The sequence below is a fragment of the Myotis yumanensis genome, unplaced genomic scaffold (genome assembly GCF_028538775.1).
Source record: "Myotis yumanensis isolate MYYU_CA2020_CCGP unplaced genomic scaffold, mMyoYum1.0.hap1 SCAF_3, whole genome shotgun sequence".
Lineage (NCBI taxonomy): Eukaryota > Metazoa > Chordata > Mammalia > Chiroptera > Vespertilionidae > Myotis > Myotis yumanensis.
The window spans coordinates 125,705,836-125,726,703 of NW_027223754.1; the positions used below are offsets into that span (position 1 = coordinate 125,705,836).

General features: G+C 40.1%; 1 protein-coding gene across 2 annotated transcripts; it reads right to left on the minus strand.

Moving 5' to 3' along the window:
- Window positions 1-3,795: 3,795 nt before the first annotated feature.
- On the minus strand, window positions 3,796-20,647 carry NUDT4 (nudix hydrolase 4). Of its 2 annotated transcripts, none has more exons than XM_070409586.1 (5): window positions 20,150-20,647; window positions 11,590-11,700; window positions 10,344-10,388; window positions 7,177-7,261; window positions 3,796-6,648 (listed from the first exon to the last, which is right to left on the minus strand). In XM_070409586.1, exons 1-5 carry the CDS (start codon window positions 20,246-20,248, stop codon window positions 6,446-6,448), a joined length of 543 nt encoding a protein of 180 aa, XP_070265687.1. In that variant the 5' UTR covers window positions 20,249-20,647; the 3' UTR covers window positions 3,796-6,445. The 2 variants fall into 2 exon arrangements, with proteins under 2 accessions (XP_070265687.1, XP_070265686.1); XM_070409585.1 differs by having other exon boundaries at window positions 7,177-7,264.
- Window positions 20,648-20,868: the final 221 nt, after the last annotated feature.

Sequence of the window (20,868 nt, forward strand, 5' to 3'; positions counted from 1 at the left end):
CTTTTGGCTATTCTAGCCACATCCATTTTTGTTGCAGTAGCAAACAGTTTAAATATAGTCTTTTCTAGAAAAGCTACCCCCTCCTCCCAACTACCATGATTTATAGAACAGCTAATTCATCAGTCTAAGAAAATGTAATAATTCATTGAAATAATGTATTTTGGGGCCTGGGGCAGCATTTCATTTAGCTGTTTGGCATGCTGCTTAGTTTAAGGAATTAAATCAGGGGTTTATTTTTTAAAAGACTTGATCACAAAAGCAAAACATATTGAATGTAATAACTTGAAAGAATATAAAGACTGGTGATACTTTGTTTTCTTAATTATACCCCTGCATTAATTTCCATTTTATCATTGAGGTTGGAATTTGGGAGGATTGGTTCTGAGAGTTGGCTTTGCTTGCAGCTGTTACAAATTGGGCAAGTTCCCATTGGCTGCAAAACCAGGAGTTGGACTAAAGTTATTCCTGTTAAGTGTAGAGTTCAACATGAAGAGTTTGGGTCCTCCCCCTTTCCCCCAATTTCACCTTTGTCACCCTTCAGCTGCTTTCATTTCATATGGGCCTGAGATACTTCAAGTGTGTGAATGTAGACTTGCTACCAAGCGGAGTCTCTACTGATTTGATAGAATTCTTTCAGTTTCTGGTTGTAGAAGCATATAGTAATTGCCTGAATATTTAGACCTTGCTAATGGTCTCCAGTTGGCAGAGCGACTGAAATTCTATTATCTGTAAAAGTACATTTTATGGTGCTCATTAAGGAGCTTTAACATTTTACCTCCTCTAATCATTGCGTCAAAACATGTTTTAGAAATTAGAAGATTTGATAACCTCATGTTCTTACCAAGAATAAGATTTACTTTTTACACACTCCTGAACCATTTTTACCCACCACGATTCTTTTTGAAATAGTTCAATTATCTAGGTTAGTAAATCCCAGTAACTTTAAATTTCATTATAACCTAACCTAGCAAGTTTACAAAGTAGACTACTTAAGACTTAGACCAGTCAAAAGCAGCTTAGGCACGTTAGATTGGTTGCACTAAATTTGAACTTGTGCCGTTTTCCTTCAGTTTTGGCAGGAAACAGAACTGGGTAACCAAGGGCCACATTCTTGCAACCTCCTTTTCCCTTCTAAAGCTAAGTATTTTGGGCTTTGCAGGCCATGGATCTGTCTACACGCAGTGGTTCTCAACCTTCTGGCCCTTTACAGTTCATGTTGTGACCCAACCGTATAATCATTTTCGTTGCTTACTTCATAACTGTAATGTTGCTGTTATGAATCGTAATGTAAATATCTGATATGCAGGATGGTCTTAGGCAACCCCTGTGAAAGGGTCGTTCAACCGCCAAAGGGGTCGCGACCCACAGGTTGAGAACCGCTGGTACAGTAACATACTCAGCTCTGCTATTGTAGTGAGAAAATATCCATAGACAATTTTAAACAGAGGCTTCTGCACTCTGATAAAACTTTAATTTTTACATGTCACAAAGTATTCTTTTAAATCACTTTATGTTAACATTCTACGTTTCTGGGCTGTTACAAGTTGGGGCTAGGTTTGGCCTATCGGTTCAGCTTTCTTCCTCCTTGGCAGTGATTGATAAGTCACTGCTATAGTGCTAGAAGCAAATGCGTCAATACTTCCCCTTTTATTTTATTTATTTATTAAATATATTTTATTGATTTTTTACAGAGAGGAAGGGAGAGAGATAGAGTTAGAAACATCGATGAGAGAGAAACATTGATCAGCTGCCTCCTGCACACCCCCCACTGGGGATGTGCCCGCAACCAAGGTACATGCCCTTTACTGGAATCGAACCCGGGACCCCTCCGTCCGAAGGCCGACGCTCTATCCACTGAGCCAAACCGGTGCTGGCAATACTTCCCCTTTTAAAAAGCGATACATTACTGTTACTCCAATAACAATTAGATGAAACATTTGTATAAGTTTCTTCTTTCCCCTTGATTATATTTTTTGATAAATGTATAGATCAGGTCATTAAACCCATTTTTTTCATGTAAGATTATCGAACATTGTCACATAGAAAGTTTCAATATTTCATTTAAAAATAAAATCTGAAATATGTACAGGCTCCTTTTTAAAAAGTGAGCTTTAACAGGTAATGCTGTGTAGTGTTTTTTTAAAATCAGTTACTAAAAGGACCTCCACCTGTGGCAGTGTAATTCGATAGTGATATCTATTGACTAGATGACCATAACTTAACACCTCCATTTGCAATTCAAATTGATGAATTTATTAAGTCCTGCAATATACATCTTTGATACATTTTGATTGTGCAACTTGAAGTATCTCCCAGAAATGGAATTGTTGGGTGAAAGGGTTACATTTTATGTCTAAAATAGTCCATTATATAGACATGTTACTAGCTAACCATTACCCCGTTAGGCAGGCCTGGGCATTTTATTTTCACACCTTACCATTTTAGTTGCCTATGTTAGTACATAAATCTTTAACATTTTGGCCATCTTGTGTAGGTAATTCATCAAAAGGTATGTTTAAGTTTCTTGATACACATTGAGAGCCAAATATTTTCATTTCACTAATTTGAGTAAAAGTTGAGAAAATAAGATTTACAATACTTATATACATATGTGCCTGGCACTGGCATTTAATAAGAACAAGGAAATGTGATGTCCAGAGGGTAGTAATCCACATATTGGGAAGAGTAATTTTTGGGGTCACATTTAGTTGAAATTACATCAAATAGAGGAATTTGAGACTAGTTTTTGGCAAAAGGGCCTTCTCATCTTACTCCTATAACTTAGCCAATGGCACTAGTCAGGAAGGTATTGAAAATAGGAAAGCAAAGCAGCACTAAGGGTAAAATCACTTTTCCACCAAATAGCAATATTTTATATGGAACTGCACAGCAAAATATTTGGTGGGGGGGAATCATTTTTAAATAAAATATTACTTTTGAAGATGGTGCATGTAAGTCTTTTAAAAGCAGATCCTGATTATTGTATGGGTTAAGAACTTATGAAAGTGTTGGTTGGAAACAGACAAAACCAACTACAGAAATATTCCTGCTATAACCAACTCATTAAAAATTATACTTTAGTAAATCAACTGTTTAGCCCTGTCACTTTTGTCTACAGAATTCTTACAGAGACCTGTAGAGAATTCTTGTATTTCAATGTGAAAATAATACTGGAAAATGCCAAACTTTCTCTTTGCCTACTATTTTTTAAAAAATTTTGAGGGAGAGGGAGAAATTGATAGAAACATCAATGATGAGAATCCTTGATTGGCTGGGGATCAAGCCCACTATCTGGGCATGTGCCCTGACCAGGAATCGAACTGTAACCTTGACCTGGCTCATGAGTTGATGCTTAACCACTTAGCCACACTGGCCAGGCTTCTTTCCTACAATTTAAATAAGATTTGTGTAGAACATTTATGTAAGGACTCTAAAGTTGGTCTTATGGCTGGCAGGGTACCTGTAGCCAGCTACCCATTTAAACAGTAAAATGATTAAAATGAAGCACCCTACAGCAAAATACAGAATACATCAAGAACTCTTGAAAATCATTGAAATAATTATAGCAAAACCTGATTAGGGCAGGGGAACAGTGCTATAAGACAACTATAGCCGCCATGCACCATTAGGCTACTGTCTAAGAAGATGGGAAATATCCATTGGGAGAGTAATGGCAACATCTTATTGGTGACCAGTTCCTTTTATAACCCAGTTAATCATAAAGGTAAGTGTATAAATGTACTTTTACTGAGATAACATGACCATCAGTGGGAGAAGAGTAATGTTACTGTGGAATGCAAGACAAGTTTTTTATTGGTCTTAATATTAAAAAAAAAGTTACTTTATTTCCATTTTTATTTGATGTTTCCAAATATAAAAAAAGTCAAGATTCTTACACCAATTATCTCAATGAGACCATGCAAAGCAATTCAAGTGTATACAACAATCACCCCCCTTCAGTTTTGCTTCTTTATACAACTGTGTGATCAACACCGGAAAACTGAATGGCATGTATCTGGTTGGAAAATTTCACCTGTTTACAAAAACCCAACAACATGCAGGCTAGTTGCTACTTTGTGTCTGCAAGTCACTTTACAAACTTGTTATTTTAATTAGGAGGCACATGGGACTGAAAAATTTAGCTGTCCAATTTTATCCAACTACCCCACAGAAAGCATAAATGACAATCCCAACACTGTAATAATCTTTAGAGGATTGAGATGGTAGATTTTGTTACCCATAGTAGATTCAACTGTTGAGCCTGAAAATGTAGGCTTTTTCTCTAAACAGAAATAAATCCTTAAGGCCCTTCTCTAATTTGCTAGACTGGGTTCTAGAAGAATAGTGAAGAACCCCTCATATGAAATTTAAAGTGTGACAACTGTAAATCTTCTGTTGCATCATTCAAATTTCTGCTAGTTGCATAGACTAAAGACAGTTAGTTTGCTAAATGGCACTGAAGAAATCCTGACTCGAGTGGCACTACTTCGTCCAAATGTTTCTGACCAAAGAAAGTTACACAACAATATTTATATGCTCACTTTTAAGAGATGGCTGACATTAATACTGTACATATTTTACAGGTCAAATACATAGTCTAAGAGTTTATAAAGTAATTTCATGCATTGTTAACTCTCAGAATGTCATGTACAAGATACCCACCTCCCCTCCCCGCAAGCACTGTGATAGCATTTCAGGTGGACACAGTCCTATATACAAAAACAATCCAGTTTCTCTGCTGTGTTAAGTATGTAATTTAAAGAAACTTCAGAGATTACTGAGAACAAAAATTTTAGTCCATTGAAGATTGATAGAAAGCGTCAATCTGTGGAATTTAAACACCCAGAATACATAACCTCTGTACAAAGAAAAACAAAAATTCTGGATGATCATGTTTGACCACACCACATAATTTAGAATGAAGTGTCATTGGTTAATTACTCATTCCTTTGACAGCATTAATTTGTGAACTAATGTTTATATTATATCTAGTTCATCTGCGTTTATGGCACAAGATCTCATTTTATAAAGTGGCACCAATTTTCCTCAAGTGTAACAGCACTCTATTTTTAGCAGCAATTATATTTTTAAGGTTAATAATTTGTAGGACAAATGTATAACTACTTATTTTCTACTTTATGCTCATCAGTTACAATATTTACAAAAGGCTAATGTCTACATACAGAATGATCTTGCCTTCAATCTCCCACCCCACATCTTACTGAAAGGTTTTCCCTCCCACCTTATTCCTTGGCCTGTTTGGGGGAAATACAGGAGTTTCAGAAAAGGTACCTATATATTTTAGCTAGGATTCTTGATTTTAATACATACAAAGACAAATATAAGACAAAATAATTCTTAGTTCTGGTATGTTTCAGTGCCCCAAAAGTCAGTCATGTGATAAATAGTACCTATTGACAACCTATAAAAGATTAGACATTCTAAAGGTACCCTAACAATCTAAGTCTGTAACAGCTGAATAGCAAGAAGGCCATTTTAATTGTGAAGCCGTCATCACTGACTGGCATTTGAGGTTATTGATTCCAAACCCAGGTATGGTTGGTTATCAGTGACCAACAAGTTTGAAGAGGTGTCACTAAATTGAAAAACTGAGAATATATTTTTAAAAAGCAATTTACATTGAGGGAAATTTGGTTCTCAGATATTTGGTGTAAAGAGATTATGGATAAAAGGAATTGGCAACTGGGTGTGCTAACTCAAATGCCATGAATCCAGATTTCATGATAAGATGATGTATTTGCTACATGTGTTTTGCTTACATTAAATAGCTCCCTAAAAATTGCCAACTCTATAGAGTTAAAATTTTGTGTTAAAGGGCTATTGAGCAATAGGGGAATTATGTTGGTGACATAATACCAGTTGTAAAAATTGAAACAAATGAGTTGGCAAATTCCTGAAAATAGCAAATTAGGTCCTTTGTCAAAATATTGGGCCATACAGAAATATTCCAAATATGAAATTTTTGAATTAAAATTGTGATACTATGAAAAAGTTTTCCATTAATATCAAGAATTATTTTTATAAATTCCCACAACAGAAGGATTTGTTGAATACATTAATGCTGTGAATGAGAAAACAAATTGGGGTAAAACATACCCACGAGTAAGTTGATCTGACAGAAACCACAGACTGACGTCAAATGGACGAAAAACTGAAGAAGAAAAAGACAACCAAAATAACATGGAGGGTGGGAGGGTCAGGGGCACAGTTAAGGCATCTAAAAAAAAACTCCACATGGCTTTGGCTTATTAAAATATTTTACACTATTTAAAAAAAGATTCAAAAGCATCTGAAAAACATGCAAATTGTTTGAAAACCTTGTATGGCAAATTCAGACAGTTTGCAAGCGTCATTCAGATGTTTGCCAAGGAAAATAAAGAAGCCTCTCCCATGAGATTGCACATGGTGGGAGTGACCTCCCATTCTATCTTATAGTAGATGGCAAGCCAGAGGTCTGTGCAGCAGTTACAAACAAGGTGTTATTATCTGGAAGAGAAGGGACTGTGGAATTTCCATTGGATGGAGAACAACCCAGCTTTAGTTTTTCCAGATACTCTGCATGGACAGGCTTATGACATTGGAGAACTTTGATGGCATCTTCTACTTTGAACCACTCTCTCTTCCTTCCTAGAAAACAGTGATGACATTGATTACTATACAATAAAGTCAAGTTTTAAAAGTAAGCCATACGCTCTTAATAATATTCCTCACTCTTCACAAATGACTATTTTTTTTGAATGGCTTAGACAACAGTATGTTGAAGAATTTTCAATTAATTCAAACATGGAGATGTATATTGATCTTCCCTTCTCTAAAAGAAAGGTAACCAAAAATAATTTAAGATGAAAATTGGATACAAGTATGCAGTATTTTTAAAGATATATATTTTTGTTGATTTCAGAGAGGAAAGGGGAGGGGGGGGAAGAGAGAGAGAGATAGATATCAATGATGAGACAGAATCATTGACTGGCTGCCTTCTGCATGCCCCTACTGGGGATAGAGCCCGCAACCCAGGCATATGCACTTGACTGGAATCGAACCTGGGACCTTTCAGTCCGCAGGCCCACGCTCTATCCACCGAGCCAAACCAGCGAGGGCATGCATACAGTACTTGAATTAAGAGAATTCCGATAGCAAAAGGAAAAGAAAACTTACCTATATTAACAGAATCTTCCCAATCTTCTAATATTTCAGTGACAGTAAGAACATAGACATATGTTCTGTGCTTTCGGTCTTGGTTCTGCTTGAATGTAAAAAGAAAAGCATTTTAATCTATAGGAACTAGTCATGTTCATATTTTTAAGGGAAAAAATCAGTTGTGGCACACTGCTGATTAGCATAGCTTATTTACCAACATGGGCAAGTATGCTCAGTTGTATAATCCAGCACAGAAGTGAGTTTATTTAAGAGAAAATACTAAAGTGGTGAAATTAGCTCCCAGTACTAAACTTTTAGCTTTCTGATTTCTGTCCTACATTTCTATCCTTTTTTAAGGTCCTATTCTGTGGGGCTAATACTGATAGCCTTTCCATACCATGGAAAACTGCTTCCCTCACAACTTGTAGAGCAGTATCCCCAGTTAGTTCAGAGCATTCCCCTCAGAGGTTTACAAGACACACACAAGAGCACAGCTCTACTAACCTAGACTAGGGCTTCTCAATCTTGGTCACCCATTACATCACCCAGGGCAAATGGTTTTTTGAGACACCAATTCAGTTAGTTTGAGATAAGGCCTAGGTTTTGATATTTAAAAGCTTCCAGATGAACTATGCACAGCCAAGGTTGAGAATACCTGGGTCAACCCAATCATGGAACATTATTTTTAGTCCTATATTCAACCTCAACTTTACCCATATTAAAACTGCCACCTAGTCTTGTCTCTAGACAAAATTAAACACAAGTTGGCCTTAAGACAAAGGGGCTCACATTCATCTCAACTAAAATTAGCCTTGTTTGGTATAGTCTAGGACTATAGATAATTGTCCTAATTTTTTCTACCACAAATAACCTGAGTAATCCACTCAAACAATGTATTTTGTCTTTGGAAAGGAATAAGAACAGCAATAAAGTAGAGGCATCTCTCAAACATTATTCCTTATTTTGAAGAACTCGTTATCTCTGTGCCTGGCAAATCAATATCTTTATTATGCTGTGATCACAAATGCATTGAAATCACCAGGATGAATAAGTAAGGCCATTCTACTTTTGTTATATTTCCTAAGGGGAAAGTATATTGATTACCATTTTCTGTTCAAATTCTATAAAATATAAATTGTACTCTATAAAAACAGTAAAAGCATTTAATACCATTACCTTCCCATGTTATGTAACATTTATTTATAATGTGAGAAGTTTTCACCCTAGCCAGTTTGGTTCAGTGGATAGAATATCAGCCTGCAGGTGGAAGGGTCCTGGGTTCAATTTGGGTCAGGGACGTGTACCTTGGTTGCAGGGTTCCTGGTCTTGGTTGGGGTACGTGCAGGAGGCAACCAAATCCACGTGTCTCTCTCACATCAATGTTTCTCTCTGTCTCTCCCTTTCCTTTCTACTCTCTCTAAAAATCAATGGGAAAATATCCTCAGGTGAGGATTAACAAAAAAATAAAAATAAAATGCAACATAATGTGAGAAGTTTTCTTTAAAAATCTTGTCAGCATACTGACAAATGTGCTCTTTATATCATGCCTATTCAGAATTATAGAAAACTCAGTATGTTTTTTAGTTTAGAAGATAGTGCTATTTAACTGGGCAAAGCAAGTGCTGAATTCTGGGAAAGTTTGAACATTATCTTAAGAACTTTACTCCTTTTTCTGTTATTAAATTGATTGGGGTGCAACATGATGGAACTTTACTCAACAATTACTATATTCTGGGAATTAATTCTACCAAGTACTGTACAATCAGAATTTTTTCTAAATTCCTTTAAAAAGGCTTAAAAATAAAAATTTTATGGTTCTATCAGAAGGACTAAGCTACCCTTAAATAATGTCTTGGGGGGAAAAGGTCACACTGTATCTGGTATACCATGTATCTAGGCTTGAATCTTGTGTATCTATTTGAGAATAGCTTAGGCCTCATGACTTGACCACATTTTCCCCTACTTTCCACAGACTATCTACCACTTCCAAATTCCCTCCCTATAAATTCCATTCTGCATTCAGTAATAAAGGATTATACAGATGAGAATTCTATGCTTTTAGCACAACTATTCTATGTATCTGAGCTTTGTATTTTCACATAGCCCTTTAAGGATAGTCATTCTCAGCCAAAACCGGTTTGGCTCAGTGGATAGAGCATCGGCCTGCGGACTGAAGGGTCCCGGGTTCGATTCCGGTCAGGGGCATGTACTTGGGTTGCGGGCACATCCCCAGTGGGAGCTGTGCAGGGGGCAGCTGATCGATGTTTCTCTCTCATTGATGTTTCTAACTCTATTTCTCTCCCTTCCTCTCTGTAAAAAATCAATAAAAATATATTAAAAAAAAAAAGGATAGTCATTCTGTATGTCATCTAATGTTATATGCTGATGGTAAGGGTACATTTCCAGACATCCTATCTAATAAAGAGGGAATATGCTAATTGACCCTCACACCATCACAAAAGATGGCGGCACCCACAGCCAATAAGGAGAGAATATGCTAATTGACTGCCCTGCCCTCATCTCCCCTCAGCCCCACTGGGGCGGCAGGTGGGCCCGGCTGCCTCCAGAGTTCCCCAGTCCTCTCAGCCGCCCAGGGCCAGCCCCAGGCACAGGCAAGCCTCGGATGGCGGCTGCCCAGCCGCCCAGGGCCGCCCAAGGCTTGCGCTGCCAGCAGTGGCAGCAGCAGAGGTGTGATAATCCAGCAGCCTGCCCGCCCCTGAGGGCTCCGGGACTGAGGGAACCTCCCTCTAGTGCATAAATTTTCATGCACCGGACCTCTAGTTCTTCATAAGAGATAAATGTTTCTCTATCAACTCCACTGTATTGTCATAATATGCTGTATATAAGTAATGGTACGGCAAGTTAAGTAGTTTTTACTTCCCTCCCTCCTAATTCTTATGACTTACTTCCCTACTGATAGTTTTAAAGGAAGAAATTAATTCTCTTATCAGCAAAAAAGGATTATTTTTTTGTTTGAGAGAGAGAGAGAGAGAGAGATATCTATGTGAGAGAGAAACATTGATTGGTTCCTTCCCACACGTACCCCAACCAGGCAGGGATCAAATCCACAATCTGGGTATGTCCCCTGACTGGGAATCAAACCCTCCCCCTTTTGGTGCATGAGAGGACATTCCAACCAACTGAGCCACACCAGCCACGGCCTAAGGATTACTTTTGTAACTCACCTCAAATATGCCCAGGAGCCTGCCCAATTTCCCTTTGACTCCAGCCTATTGAAAAAAGATGAAATGTACAAATTTTACCTTTTCATAACAAAATTAATATGAAAATTACTTTCTATTTCAACTTGTAAATCTAAACACATTAGCCCCTTCCATACTAAGCATGCTTCTGTGATTTTTTTGATGGGCTGTGATTCACGACCCATGGTTTGCTATAACACATTGACTTCATTTGCTCTACATGCAACTTCCTGTTGTTCAAATTTATTGCCATTTATTCAATAAGAAATGGCAAGAACTGACCAAAAATTAACTCCCTGCAAATTTGGGACAAATTTCCTGAATGAAAACAGACTTTTCTCTGTGAACTGATAAATACTCCTCCCCCTTCTTACTTAAATTTAGGCCAATCTTCCTTTAGTCACACACCTCAGGAGGTACAATTCCTTCTACAGGCAGAGTCCTCATTACAGTTACCAAGTAAAGAGTGATTGGAATGTCAGTGTAAACCCCCATTCAAATCCATACTGTGAACTAATAGATTGGTACATGCTTGTCTTCTCTATCTCAAATGTGTTCTTCCCTTAGGAAGCCACTCATCCTTCAAGACCCATCTCTATGAAACCTCCAACTACACACCAAGGCCCAATGAGAGCTTTAGCATTATTTTCCCATTTATACTCTTAACTGCTGTTCAAGAACTTTTTGTGGCACTTATTATGCTGTTTTGCTTGTGAGTAAAAGCAAGGTGTACATCACGTGTAAGAAGACAAGCAGGCCATGTACGCTTTTGTGCGTGCGTTGTGCCATTTTATTGAACTTTCAGACAAAACAAGTAAAATAAAAGCAAATTTGTTTCTTATTTACTTGAAAAAGAATCATAGCACATGATTAACATCTCTGTATGTTTTTGCTCAGTGTAATACTAACTTTGCTCTGGGCAAGGCCATCATGTTATATATTGATCACTGATCAGACTTATTGTTATGCAATTCCATGTTCCACATTGATGTTAGCTCTATTTTACCAGGTAGAAAAAATATCTGCTTAGCAAAATGCTAGATATAGTCACATGCTTTAAAATGTTAAATTAGGCAACAAAAAAAAAACACACCTATGTGACCTGCCTTCTTGACTTCTCCTCAGTGTATGTAACAAAGTCCCTTGTTTGTGAACCAGAAGGATGTCTGTAAAACCCCAAAATACAGTCTGTGTGAAAAGAGAAAATGCAAACTACTGTTCACCTCACCTCTTCATAAACCTCCCTCACGGCAGCACCACCAGGCTCCTCCTCGGGCTCCATTCCTCCTCCTGGGACAATCCATTGGTCTGGGTACCGACTGCTACTCACCAACAGCACCTGAAAGAACCACGATAACCATATATAAGCAACATTCTAAATCTTTTACAAGATTGTACTTCTCTTCTAGACTAACCTACTTTTAAATTTCATTAAAATTATTAGAACACATTATAGTACAAAAAAGCAGTTGACAGCCTTTGTAAACACCATCTCTGTGAATTCAGAATTCAACAATAACATGATCTCACCACTAAATAATTCTTACCTAATTAAATCATGTAAGCTGCCAAATTCAGTTAGTAAAACTCTCCAATTTTTAGATATTAACAAAGGATAAAAGCAAGAGACTTCGTTTTTTAGCTCCAGAGCTGTACACCCTGAGGTTTGTGGTCAGATCCATTATTCTTCAGTTACATTATCTTATTATTTTTCCTATGGATATGTAACCATAGGCAGGTCACCCTGTTCTTTCATCTACAAAATGTAAGAATATTCAGAATATAACAGATGCTGTGAGAAAGGAATAGGGAAATTCATGTAAAGCCAATGCTGGGTACATAAAGAATTCTTATTACCTTTATGCTTAAGATTAGACAGAAAGAGGCTCCCTTCATATTCTAAATCTATATAAATTAGCAAAAATTGCTCCAGTTGATAACAGGCAGCTTTAATTTATGATCTTGCAAAGAGTTGTCAAGGTATGGCCTACTGCCTGTTTTTGTACAGTCTGTGAACTACAAATGATTTTTACATTTTTAAATTATATGAAATTCAAATTTCAATGTTCATAAATAAAATCTTATGAGAATCCAGTCATTCATTTTTTACATATTGTCTGTGAATGTTTTTGTGCTACAACTTGGGTTGAGTAGTAGTGACAGAGATTAGATGGCCGAAAATATTATCTGGCCCTTTACAGGAAAAGTCTGCAGACCCCAATCAAGAACATCATTAAGCTTGAAATGTGCAAACACTTAAAAAATGCACGACAGCTATTATCAGAGTATCCTAGAGGCTCACTATTTTTTAAATTTTCAGGTATGTAGTACCTGAAACAAGTATTACATATCCATCTTATAAATGAAAAATTTGTGAGCTAGGTTAGGTTGAAATTCACCCAAGTAAAAAAAAAAAAAAAAAAGAAGTCTATGATAAATAACCAAATGACGCTTATTAAGATAACAGATGTCTTAACTGACCTGAAAATGTTACCTTAGTATATTGCCTTCAAATAAATATAAACAGTGCTCACCAGATAAATCAATTTAGAGCAAAGTTTAATCCCCTGTGTGGGTCCTGATTTTATGACAGGCATGCCAGTCGTTTTCTCTGCCCAGCTCCCTCCCTCCCGCCAGAGGAACTGATTGCCTGAAGAGTTCAGAGACAGCACAATATTCACCTCCTACTTGAGTAAGTTGCCAGGAACTCAACCTGCCCCAACTGGAAAGTTCCAGGCTGACATTAGTTCGGCAACTCCCAGCTTTCCCCTAAAACCTTTAAAATGTTAAGTAGAAGATATGGTAATACTGATTCAGGCACATTAACTTCAATTTGAAAAAAGCAGACACCTTTGCCTATGGACACACCATCACTGCAGAACAGTGATCAATTAATGCTGAAGGGGTCTGAACATTGTTTCTCTCATTCTTGATCTGGTAGGACTCTATTGCTCCCACCAGCATCATTCCTTCAAGTAAATAACTGACAGAACAGTGGCAAATCGATAGAAAGCACTGTAAATTGACACAATGGTTGACAAAGCCTTAGCTAAAATAGAAAATACTAATGGCTGACATTGAGGGTACCACCACGTCCAAAAAATGAAATGTCTTAAATGTAAGCTTTCTTTAAAAAAAAAAAAAAAAATTATTTCATAGAGAAAGGGAAAGGGAGAGATAGAAATATCAACGATGAGAGCAAATTATTGATTAGCTGCCTCCTGCACACTCTCCCACTGGGGATCGAGCTGAAATCAGGCATGTACCCAGACCAGGAATCAAACTGTGACCTCCTGGTTCATAAGTCAACGCTCAACCACTGAGCCACACCGGCCAGGCTAAGCTTTCTTAAGTATTAGAAAATAGGGCTTAGATATCAAAATTGGAATTAAAGAGCCAGAATAAGCAAATCGAGCAAGAACCTATGGTATTCAAAGGCTTTGGCACTGGCCCTCGCCGGTTTGGTTCAGTGGAGAGCGCATCGGCCTGCAGACTGAAGGGTCCCAGGTTCAATTTTGGTCAAGGGCACATACTTTGGTTGCAGGTTCCATTCTACGGGCACGGAAGGCAACCAGTCGATGTTTCTCTCCCCCTCCTTTCCACTCTCTCTAAAAATCAATGGAAAAAAAATATCCTTGGGTGAGGATGAACAACAAAAAAGGCTTTCACCCTGTTATCAAGACTGGCAAATGAATTTAAGTTTTTTTAAGTTAAAACAAAAATGTTTAAGGTACACACAAGCATTATATCTTGCAACAAAGGAAAAGTAAATGGTAACTACTGGTCCTGACTGCAGAGTTGGAGGCCTCTTTTTCTCATCTGGGTTAAGGATAATCTGGTTTCTATTGCCTGGATGAAATTCTTACACACTTCTATGCTGTCTAAGCAACTTCCTTGATTACCTTCATAATGGGACAGAATTGTACAGGTGGCTAGCCATCAGAAAAGTACATTTTCATTTAGTAAATAGATGGTTTCAAAACCATAGATATTCATTTTTGAGTCCTAAAAACATAACATTCAGTGTCATGTATCTAGGTCAATGACTGTTATAGTCCCACTAGAGGTCCCGTGCAGGCCAGTGGAGTCCCTCAGCCTGGCCTGCGGACATCCCCCAAGGGGTCCCAGATTGCCAGAGGGCACAGGCCAGGCCGAGGGACCCCACTGGTGCACGATCGGCCAGGGAGGGATTGTGGGAGGATTCCAGGGCGTGTCCGGCCCCATCTTGCCCAGTCCCTATCAGCCGGACCCAAGCAGCAAGCTAACCTTTGGGTCAGAGCATCTGCCCCCTTGTGGTCAGTGCCCTTCATAGTGACTGGTCAAAAGGTCGAATGAACAGTTGGACACTTAGCATATTAGGCTTTTATTATATAGGATTTGTCCAAGATAAAAGCTAAATTACATTAAGATTAATAATGTAGGAAACCCCCATTAGTCTGCATCTGCTTTTCTGAAACTAACACTTAAGCTTACAATTTAATACCACATCTTTATCTACAGGACATCATTAACATGACTAAACTTCTCTTCCAAAGTCAGTGACATGAAGCCCTGTATGGTTCAACATCTCCCTTCATAAATTACTGTTTAGGAAGCCACAAGAAAACAGGCCCATATACATTTTGGACAAATGATTTAGCGGAAACCAAGTAATTATTGTGCACTGACTTTCCAATAATGATTAAATTGGATCAAACTATTAACTTGAAATGCATTTAAAAAAAAAGAAACCCAAACGATCAATTTAAATTAGTAATTAATACCTGTGTACAGAAATGATCAATGTCTGAACTACTAGCTTAAGGGATTTGCTAGAGTCTTTGGTGATGGTACAGATTGGAAAACCAGTATGTTTCATTAAGTACTTGCCTACACATCTTCAGTACTGGGAGTTCAAATGAGGTCATGGCCACAAATGTTTTGTACAGCAGAGGGGGCAGAGGGAGGGTGGTAATGAAAGAGCAAGAACTGAGGGATATACTCCATAGACAAGAGTAGATAAAACTATAGCATGGGTTTGCCAGGGCAGAAGAAATCAATCTGAGCAGCATAAGCAAAGTCAAGGACAATTAAAACCCCTCTAACACACCTGGCTAGTGTGGCTCAGTGACTGAATGTCCCGGGTCAGGGCACATGCCCAGGTTGTGGGCTTGATTCCCAGTGTGGGGTGTGCAGGAGGCAGCCGATCAATGATTCTCTCACATCACTGATGTTTCTAACCCTCCTTCCTTTTCCCTTCTTCTCTGAAATCAATAAAAGTATATTTAATGGAAAAAAACAACAACCCTCTAACACACTGGGAGAACCTAATCCTATAGAACTGCATCCCAAAGTATTATTATTCAATAGTCTCCCCCCCAAAGCCATCTAAACTTTTCTAGAACATCCTCAATCTACTAGGATCTATAATTATAGTATTAGCATGCTAACTAATGCTCTGAAAATGGTATTAGTGAAGAAACAAAGGCTATAAAAGCTTATTTGGTAAGGATACATCAACAGCTAACAGAACCATAAGTGGTCATTTATAGGTTTTAAATTTCTTTTAAACTACCTTTCTGGGTATATTATACTTTGTATAGCCAAAATGATGACAGTTTGTCACTTTAGTGACAAGATGACAGATGAAAGTAGGCATTCAATGTCCTGGATGAGCCAGAGCCAAGACCAGAGAAAAGTTTATAAAAAAGAGGCTTGTCAACCCACCAGACTACAGAATTAGACTTGAATCGCACTCAAACTCGAAAGCCAATGCTGGTAGAGTGGTGAAAAGTGAAGACATTCTTCCCCTTCGATCCAACCTAACCACCTCCATATAAGCATTCCTCCTACTACACTAACAGACCTTACCCCTCTTTGCATGTATGATGATTATCGGAATAAAACACCACTTAACCTGGCATTGTTGAAAAGTCATTTCTCACATTTGTTTTTTTTCTTAGATACTAATGTTTTAAACATTTGGAATAAAAGTATTTCTCATTTTAAGTAGTAATAGTAATCAACTTGGAAACAGCCCCGAGTCTGTGAATTATTGATTCTGTGCTTTATACTGCCCAACAAATCCTTCTCATTGGGGAGATGTAAGAAGAGCATGTAAACTGCCCTGGCCGGTTTGGCTCAGTGACTGGAGGGTTGGCCCGAGAACCAAAGGGTCAAGGGTTCAGATTCCCGGTCAAGGGCACATGCCTCAGTTACAGATTAGAACCCCAGCCCCCATCAGAGCATGTGCGAGAGGCAATCAATCGATGTGTCTCTCACATCGATGTTTTTCTTCTCTTTCCCCCACTCCTGCCTCCCTCCTACGCTCCTTAAAAATCAATGGAAAAAATATCCTCAGGTTTGGATTAAAAATAAGAGCTTATAAACTAAAAATGCAGTTCAAATTCTATGCAATTCAGTTATGCCTCCAGAGGCTGGAGGTACATGGGATAAGTTAGTCCTCTCCAGCCAGTGGCTCCAAATTGCCCTTTATGTTTCACCTGCTATCTGCAGGTACAGATGCAGAGGTTAGTGACATTTCCCTGTGTTTAGAAAATTTTAGATCTTTATTTCATGAAGTGGTCTCCACTTGAATCAGGTATCTTCAAAGACTTAAATCTCTGAGGAAGTATAAGTCCCAGAATATACCTCTGAAAAAGGTGGACCACCTGATGATTCTATACGTAAAAATGCTAGTAGAGACTTAACTGCATTGATATTTCTTATTATAATTGTTTTTATTTATTAGAGCTCTGGTTTTAGAGTTGTATAGCTTTTGAGACTCTACTTTCCGCATAAGCCTTAGTTTCAGTGTATGATTTCATAGAACTCAGACATTTTGGGGATATATACATTCAGGATTCTGAAAGACATTGCCCCTGGTTCAGGGAGCTTAAAAGCTATTGAGAGCAGTAAATAAAAATGGAAGCCAGCCCAGGAGGCAGGGTGAGTCTCCTCCCCGCTCTGTGGGAGTATACAAGTGTGTGTCTCTGGGGCATGGGGGAAGTAGCTGTGCATTCCCCCTCCCTCAGCTCTGCCCCATCCCCCCAACAATAAATTGTCCTCTCTTTTAAATAAAGTCAGTTCTTAAGACTGTTTTCTCAATGTTTTTCACTCACAACTCTGCCTGGATCCCACCCAGGATCAAGTCATTTCTCCCTTTAGCACTCTATCCTATTTTGCTGCCAGATCATTCTCAACCTTGAATACATCTAAAAGCTCAATGTTACTTATTTGAAACTAAAAGTTCTTTTCTTGCCTAGATATTCTTCAGACTTTACATTTAAGGTGCTGTTTTTCAACTATTTGTCCTATGCTGTCCATATCATTGCATTGCACAACTTTTTGGGGTCAAACAGCAGTTAATATTTTAATTTTCATTCTGTAAACATCTCATCATAAAATACAGCATACATTTAAATCACCCATCCAGGATCTAGGTGTTCTTAACCCAGTAGGGGAAAACGGAATCTCATCTATTAGCTAAAGAGGGGAGTTCTGGCTGGCTTGTATTCTAGTCCTGGAAAGCTAGCAATGTAATTTCAACAGAATGGGAAAAATTCATAGCAAAGCACCAAGATGTCCAGGAAAGCTAACTAATAGGGTTCATTCTATAATTATCGTATTATAGAAGGATCCCCCAACTGTACACAACTACAGAAATGAAGATGATCTTGAAGTACTAAACCAAATTTAAAAGTGGCTGTGCATTTCAAAGAATTCAGAGCCTTCCCTCGGAGCATATTCTAACAAAGTGATTCACTTGCTTTCTCAACTCAGAAATGATCATATTTACACAGTTTTATATAATGGATTTATGAAATAAAAATTCTCGAAATCTTGCTCCTTACTTTATTTTATCTAATGACACCAATCTCTTGACTCAACTAATAAATGCTAAATTACTGCATTTATTACAACAAAAGCAATTCCCCAGCACAAAAAGACCTTATTTGCTAAGGCAATTTCTGAAGTTCTCAGACTTTGCTTTACCATTCACACAATACAGACCATTTCAACTTCCTCCCATTTCCCATGTTTTCCCCTGAGAGCTTGTGTTTTACAAAACCTGGATTCCAAGTTCAGGTTATGACAAGACTTCAAAGTCACTACTTTCAGGAAAACCTCCAAGCTCAGCCTCACAAAATCTCACTCATTCAGCAGAGAGTGTGCACCCAATTGCTATGAGCTGGGACCAGTGATCTGACTGTACCACTTCTTAGTACTTATGCTCTGCAACTGTCTTCTCACCTATAAACCAACATTAAGCGGGTTAAATGTAACAAAGTTAAAAGTGTTTATGCAATGCCTCCACATTATAATCAAACTAAGAATGTGACCACACAATAGTGAGCATTACCAGACAAGATCCTTAACCTATCTTGATCACTTTGGGGCTATTATGTTTTATCCTCATGTGGTCCTTCCCTCAAGGACCTTCTAATCTTTTATCTTTTTAAATAGAATACACTTCATGCTTGTTGAATTTATTACTTTGTAAATGTTTCCCCTTTTACTTTTGAGCTCTCCTAAGTAGGCCCAGCTCAGAGAGACAGACCAATTTCTTCTGAAAATGCAGGTTTAAAGACGCCCCCAACTGAGCACTGATATCACTAAAAAGCTTGGTTTCTTAAAAAAAAAAAAAAAAAAAAAAGACAGAACAAAAACTGGAAGAGAACCACTGTGAAGCACTTAGACTTTTGTTTTAACATGCTAAGAACTGTGTGTACACAATGTCATAGTAGCCTAACTACAGGGACTAGCAATAAGGAAGCCATTAGATTCCCATCTCCAGCTTTCACCTGGCATTTTATTGTGCACAACTCAGAATGCTATGTCCCCTCCTGTCTAATCATTTTAGAGTGGAAATGCTAAAAAATTCTTGTCCTAAGCAAAATATTGTTGCCCTAAGCAAATTTAAAGCGGTGAGCCGTTTTTAAATTAAGTAGATGTAACTGAAATAAGTAAAAACTGCTCCAAGAGGGAAAACTCAAGGACCTCACTATCAACCCAAGACAAATTATAGATGGACTGCTTACTCTTAGAAAAAGAAAGACAGCTCCTCTCCAGATGTCAAACCAAACACAGCAAAGCAAAAAAGCTTTGATCAATATGCCGAGAGCCAGAGACTGCCTGGAAAATGGCAACTTTGCCCACCTCCTTCTGGCATTATTCCACATGTTTCACTGACCATTTATTTGTCTGCAACCAGAAAACTTTACAAGGAAGCTTTAAAAAAAATAAAATTCAAGTATAATTACGACAAGTGCATGTGAGTTCAACGAGCCACTTAAAAGTGGGACGAACAGAACTAGACCGAATGGGCTTGTATTTGAAAGCTCGGGGTCTGCGTGGCTATTCCACGGACCAGCCCAGATTTCGTACGAAACCGCAAACTGCTGTAATACAGAAGGAACATGGAAGGGGCAGGAAGGCGAGAGCGGCAGCGCTCACGCCATTTCCACTCCCTCCATGAGCACTCGCGATTCATCGGGCTTCAGCTCGGCTCGCACGTTAAGATGGTGACTGGCTAGGCGCGACCGGACGGCGGGGCTCCCCAGGGCCGGGGGGCTGCTCGGCCGCCGGCGCGCACCGCGTCCCCGCGGGAGAAGGGCAGGCTGGGCGAGCCCCTTTGTCTCGTCTATCAACCCAGAGAAAGGAAGGAAGGAGGGAGGGAGGCCGGGGGGCGGAAGGGGGGCTGATCCCTCCCAGCCCGGCAGCCAGACGGAGGACCGGGGTGGGGGGGAGGGGGAGCGGGGGCACCCCGTCCGGCCCGGCGCCCCGCGGGCGGTGCGCGCCCGCCTCACCTCGTCCTCCTGCTCGCTCCGGAAGCACAGGCACGCCGCCCGCTTCTTGAAGCCCTCGCGGTCGTAGGTCCGCGTCTGGTTGGGCTTGAACTTCATCATAGAGGCGGGCTCTGGCGGCCGCTGCTCCTCCAGACGCCGCGGCGGGGGCCCGGCCGCCGCCACCCCGCCGGGGAGTGGGGCCGAGGCGGGTCGGGCGCAGGGGTGTCGGGAAGCGAGGCGGCGGCGGCGGCGCGGGGTGGGCAGCGAGGCCGGTCAGTCCCTGAGCCGGCGGCCGCTCCGACGCGGGGCAAGGCGCGAGCGCGGGTCACTGGAGCCCGGGTGCCGGGGAGGAAGCGCCGCCTCTGCTCCGGCGTCCGCCGCTCTCCATGGAGCCCGCCGCCCGCTCGCTTCTGTTCCCTCCTGTCGCCGCCGCTGCCGCTGTCGCCACCGCCGCCGCCACGGGAAGAGCGAGGCTCGAGGGTCGCACCACGAGGAGACAGTTGCGGAGACTCGCTCGGACTGGATGATGGCAGCGCCGCCCCCGCCCCCGTTTAAGCGGCCCGCGCATGCTCCGCCCCGCGCCCCGCCCCCCGCCCCGCGCGCCAACGCGCCTGCGTGCCGCCCGAGCGGCGGGGGAGGGGAGAGGGCCCGCCTCGCGGCTGGTGAATCGGCCTCGGCGAGGTGCAGCCGCCGAGCGCGGGACGGCGGGGCCCGCTCCAAAGCCCGTGAATGGAAAACGG

Excerpts from the sequence above, each read along its gene's own strand:
- NUDT4 (XM_070409585.1), bottom strand. The coding sequence starts at position 20,248 with ATGATGAAGTTCAAGCCCAACCAGACGCGGACCTACGACCGCGAGGGC. Across the intron at positions 10,389-11,589 it reads TGAGGGAGGTTTATGAAGAG|GCTGGAGTCAAAGGGAAATT; the intron begins GTGAGGTGAACA and ends TTTTTTCAATAG. Across the intron at positions 6,649-7,176 it reads GGAAGATTCTGTTAATATAG|GAAGGAAGAGAGAGTGGTTC; the intron begins GTAAGTTTTCTT and ends ACTGTTTTCTAG.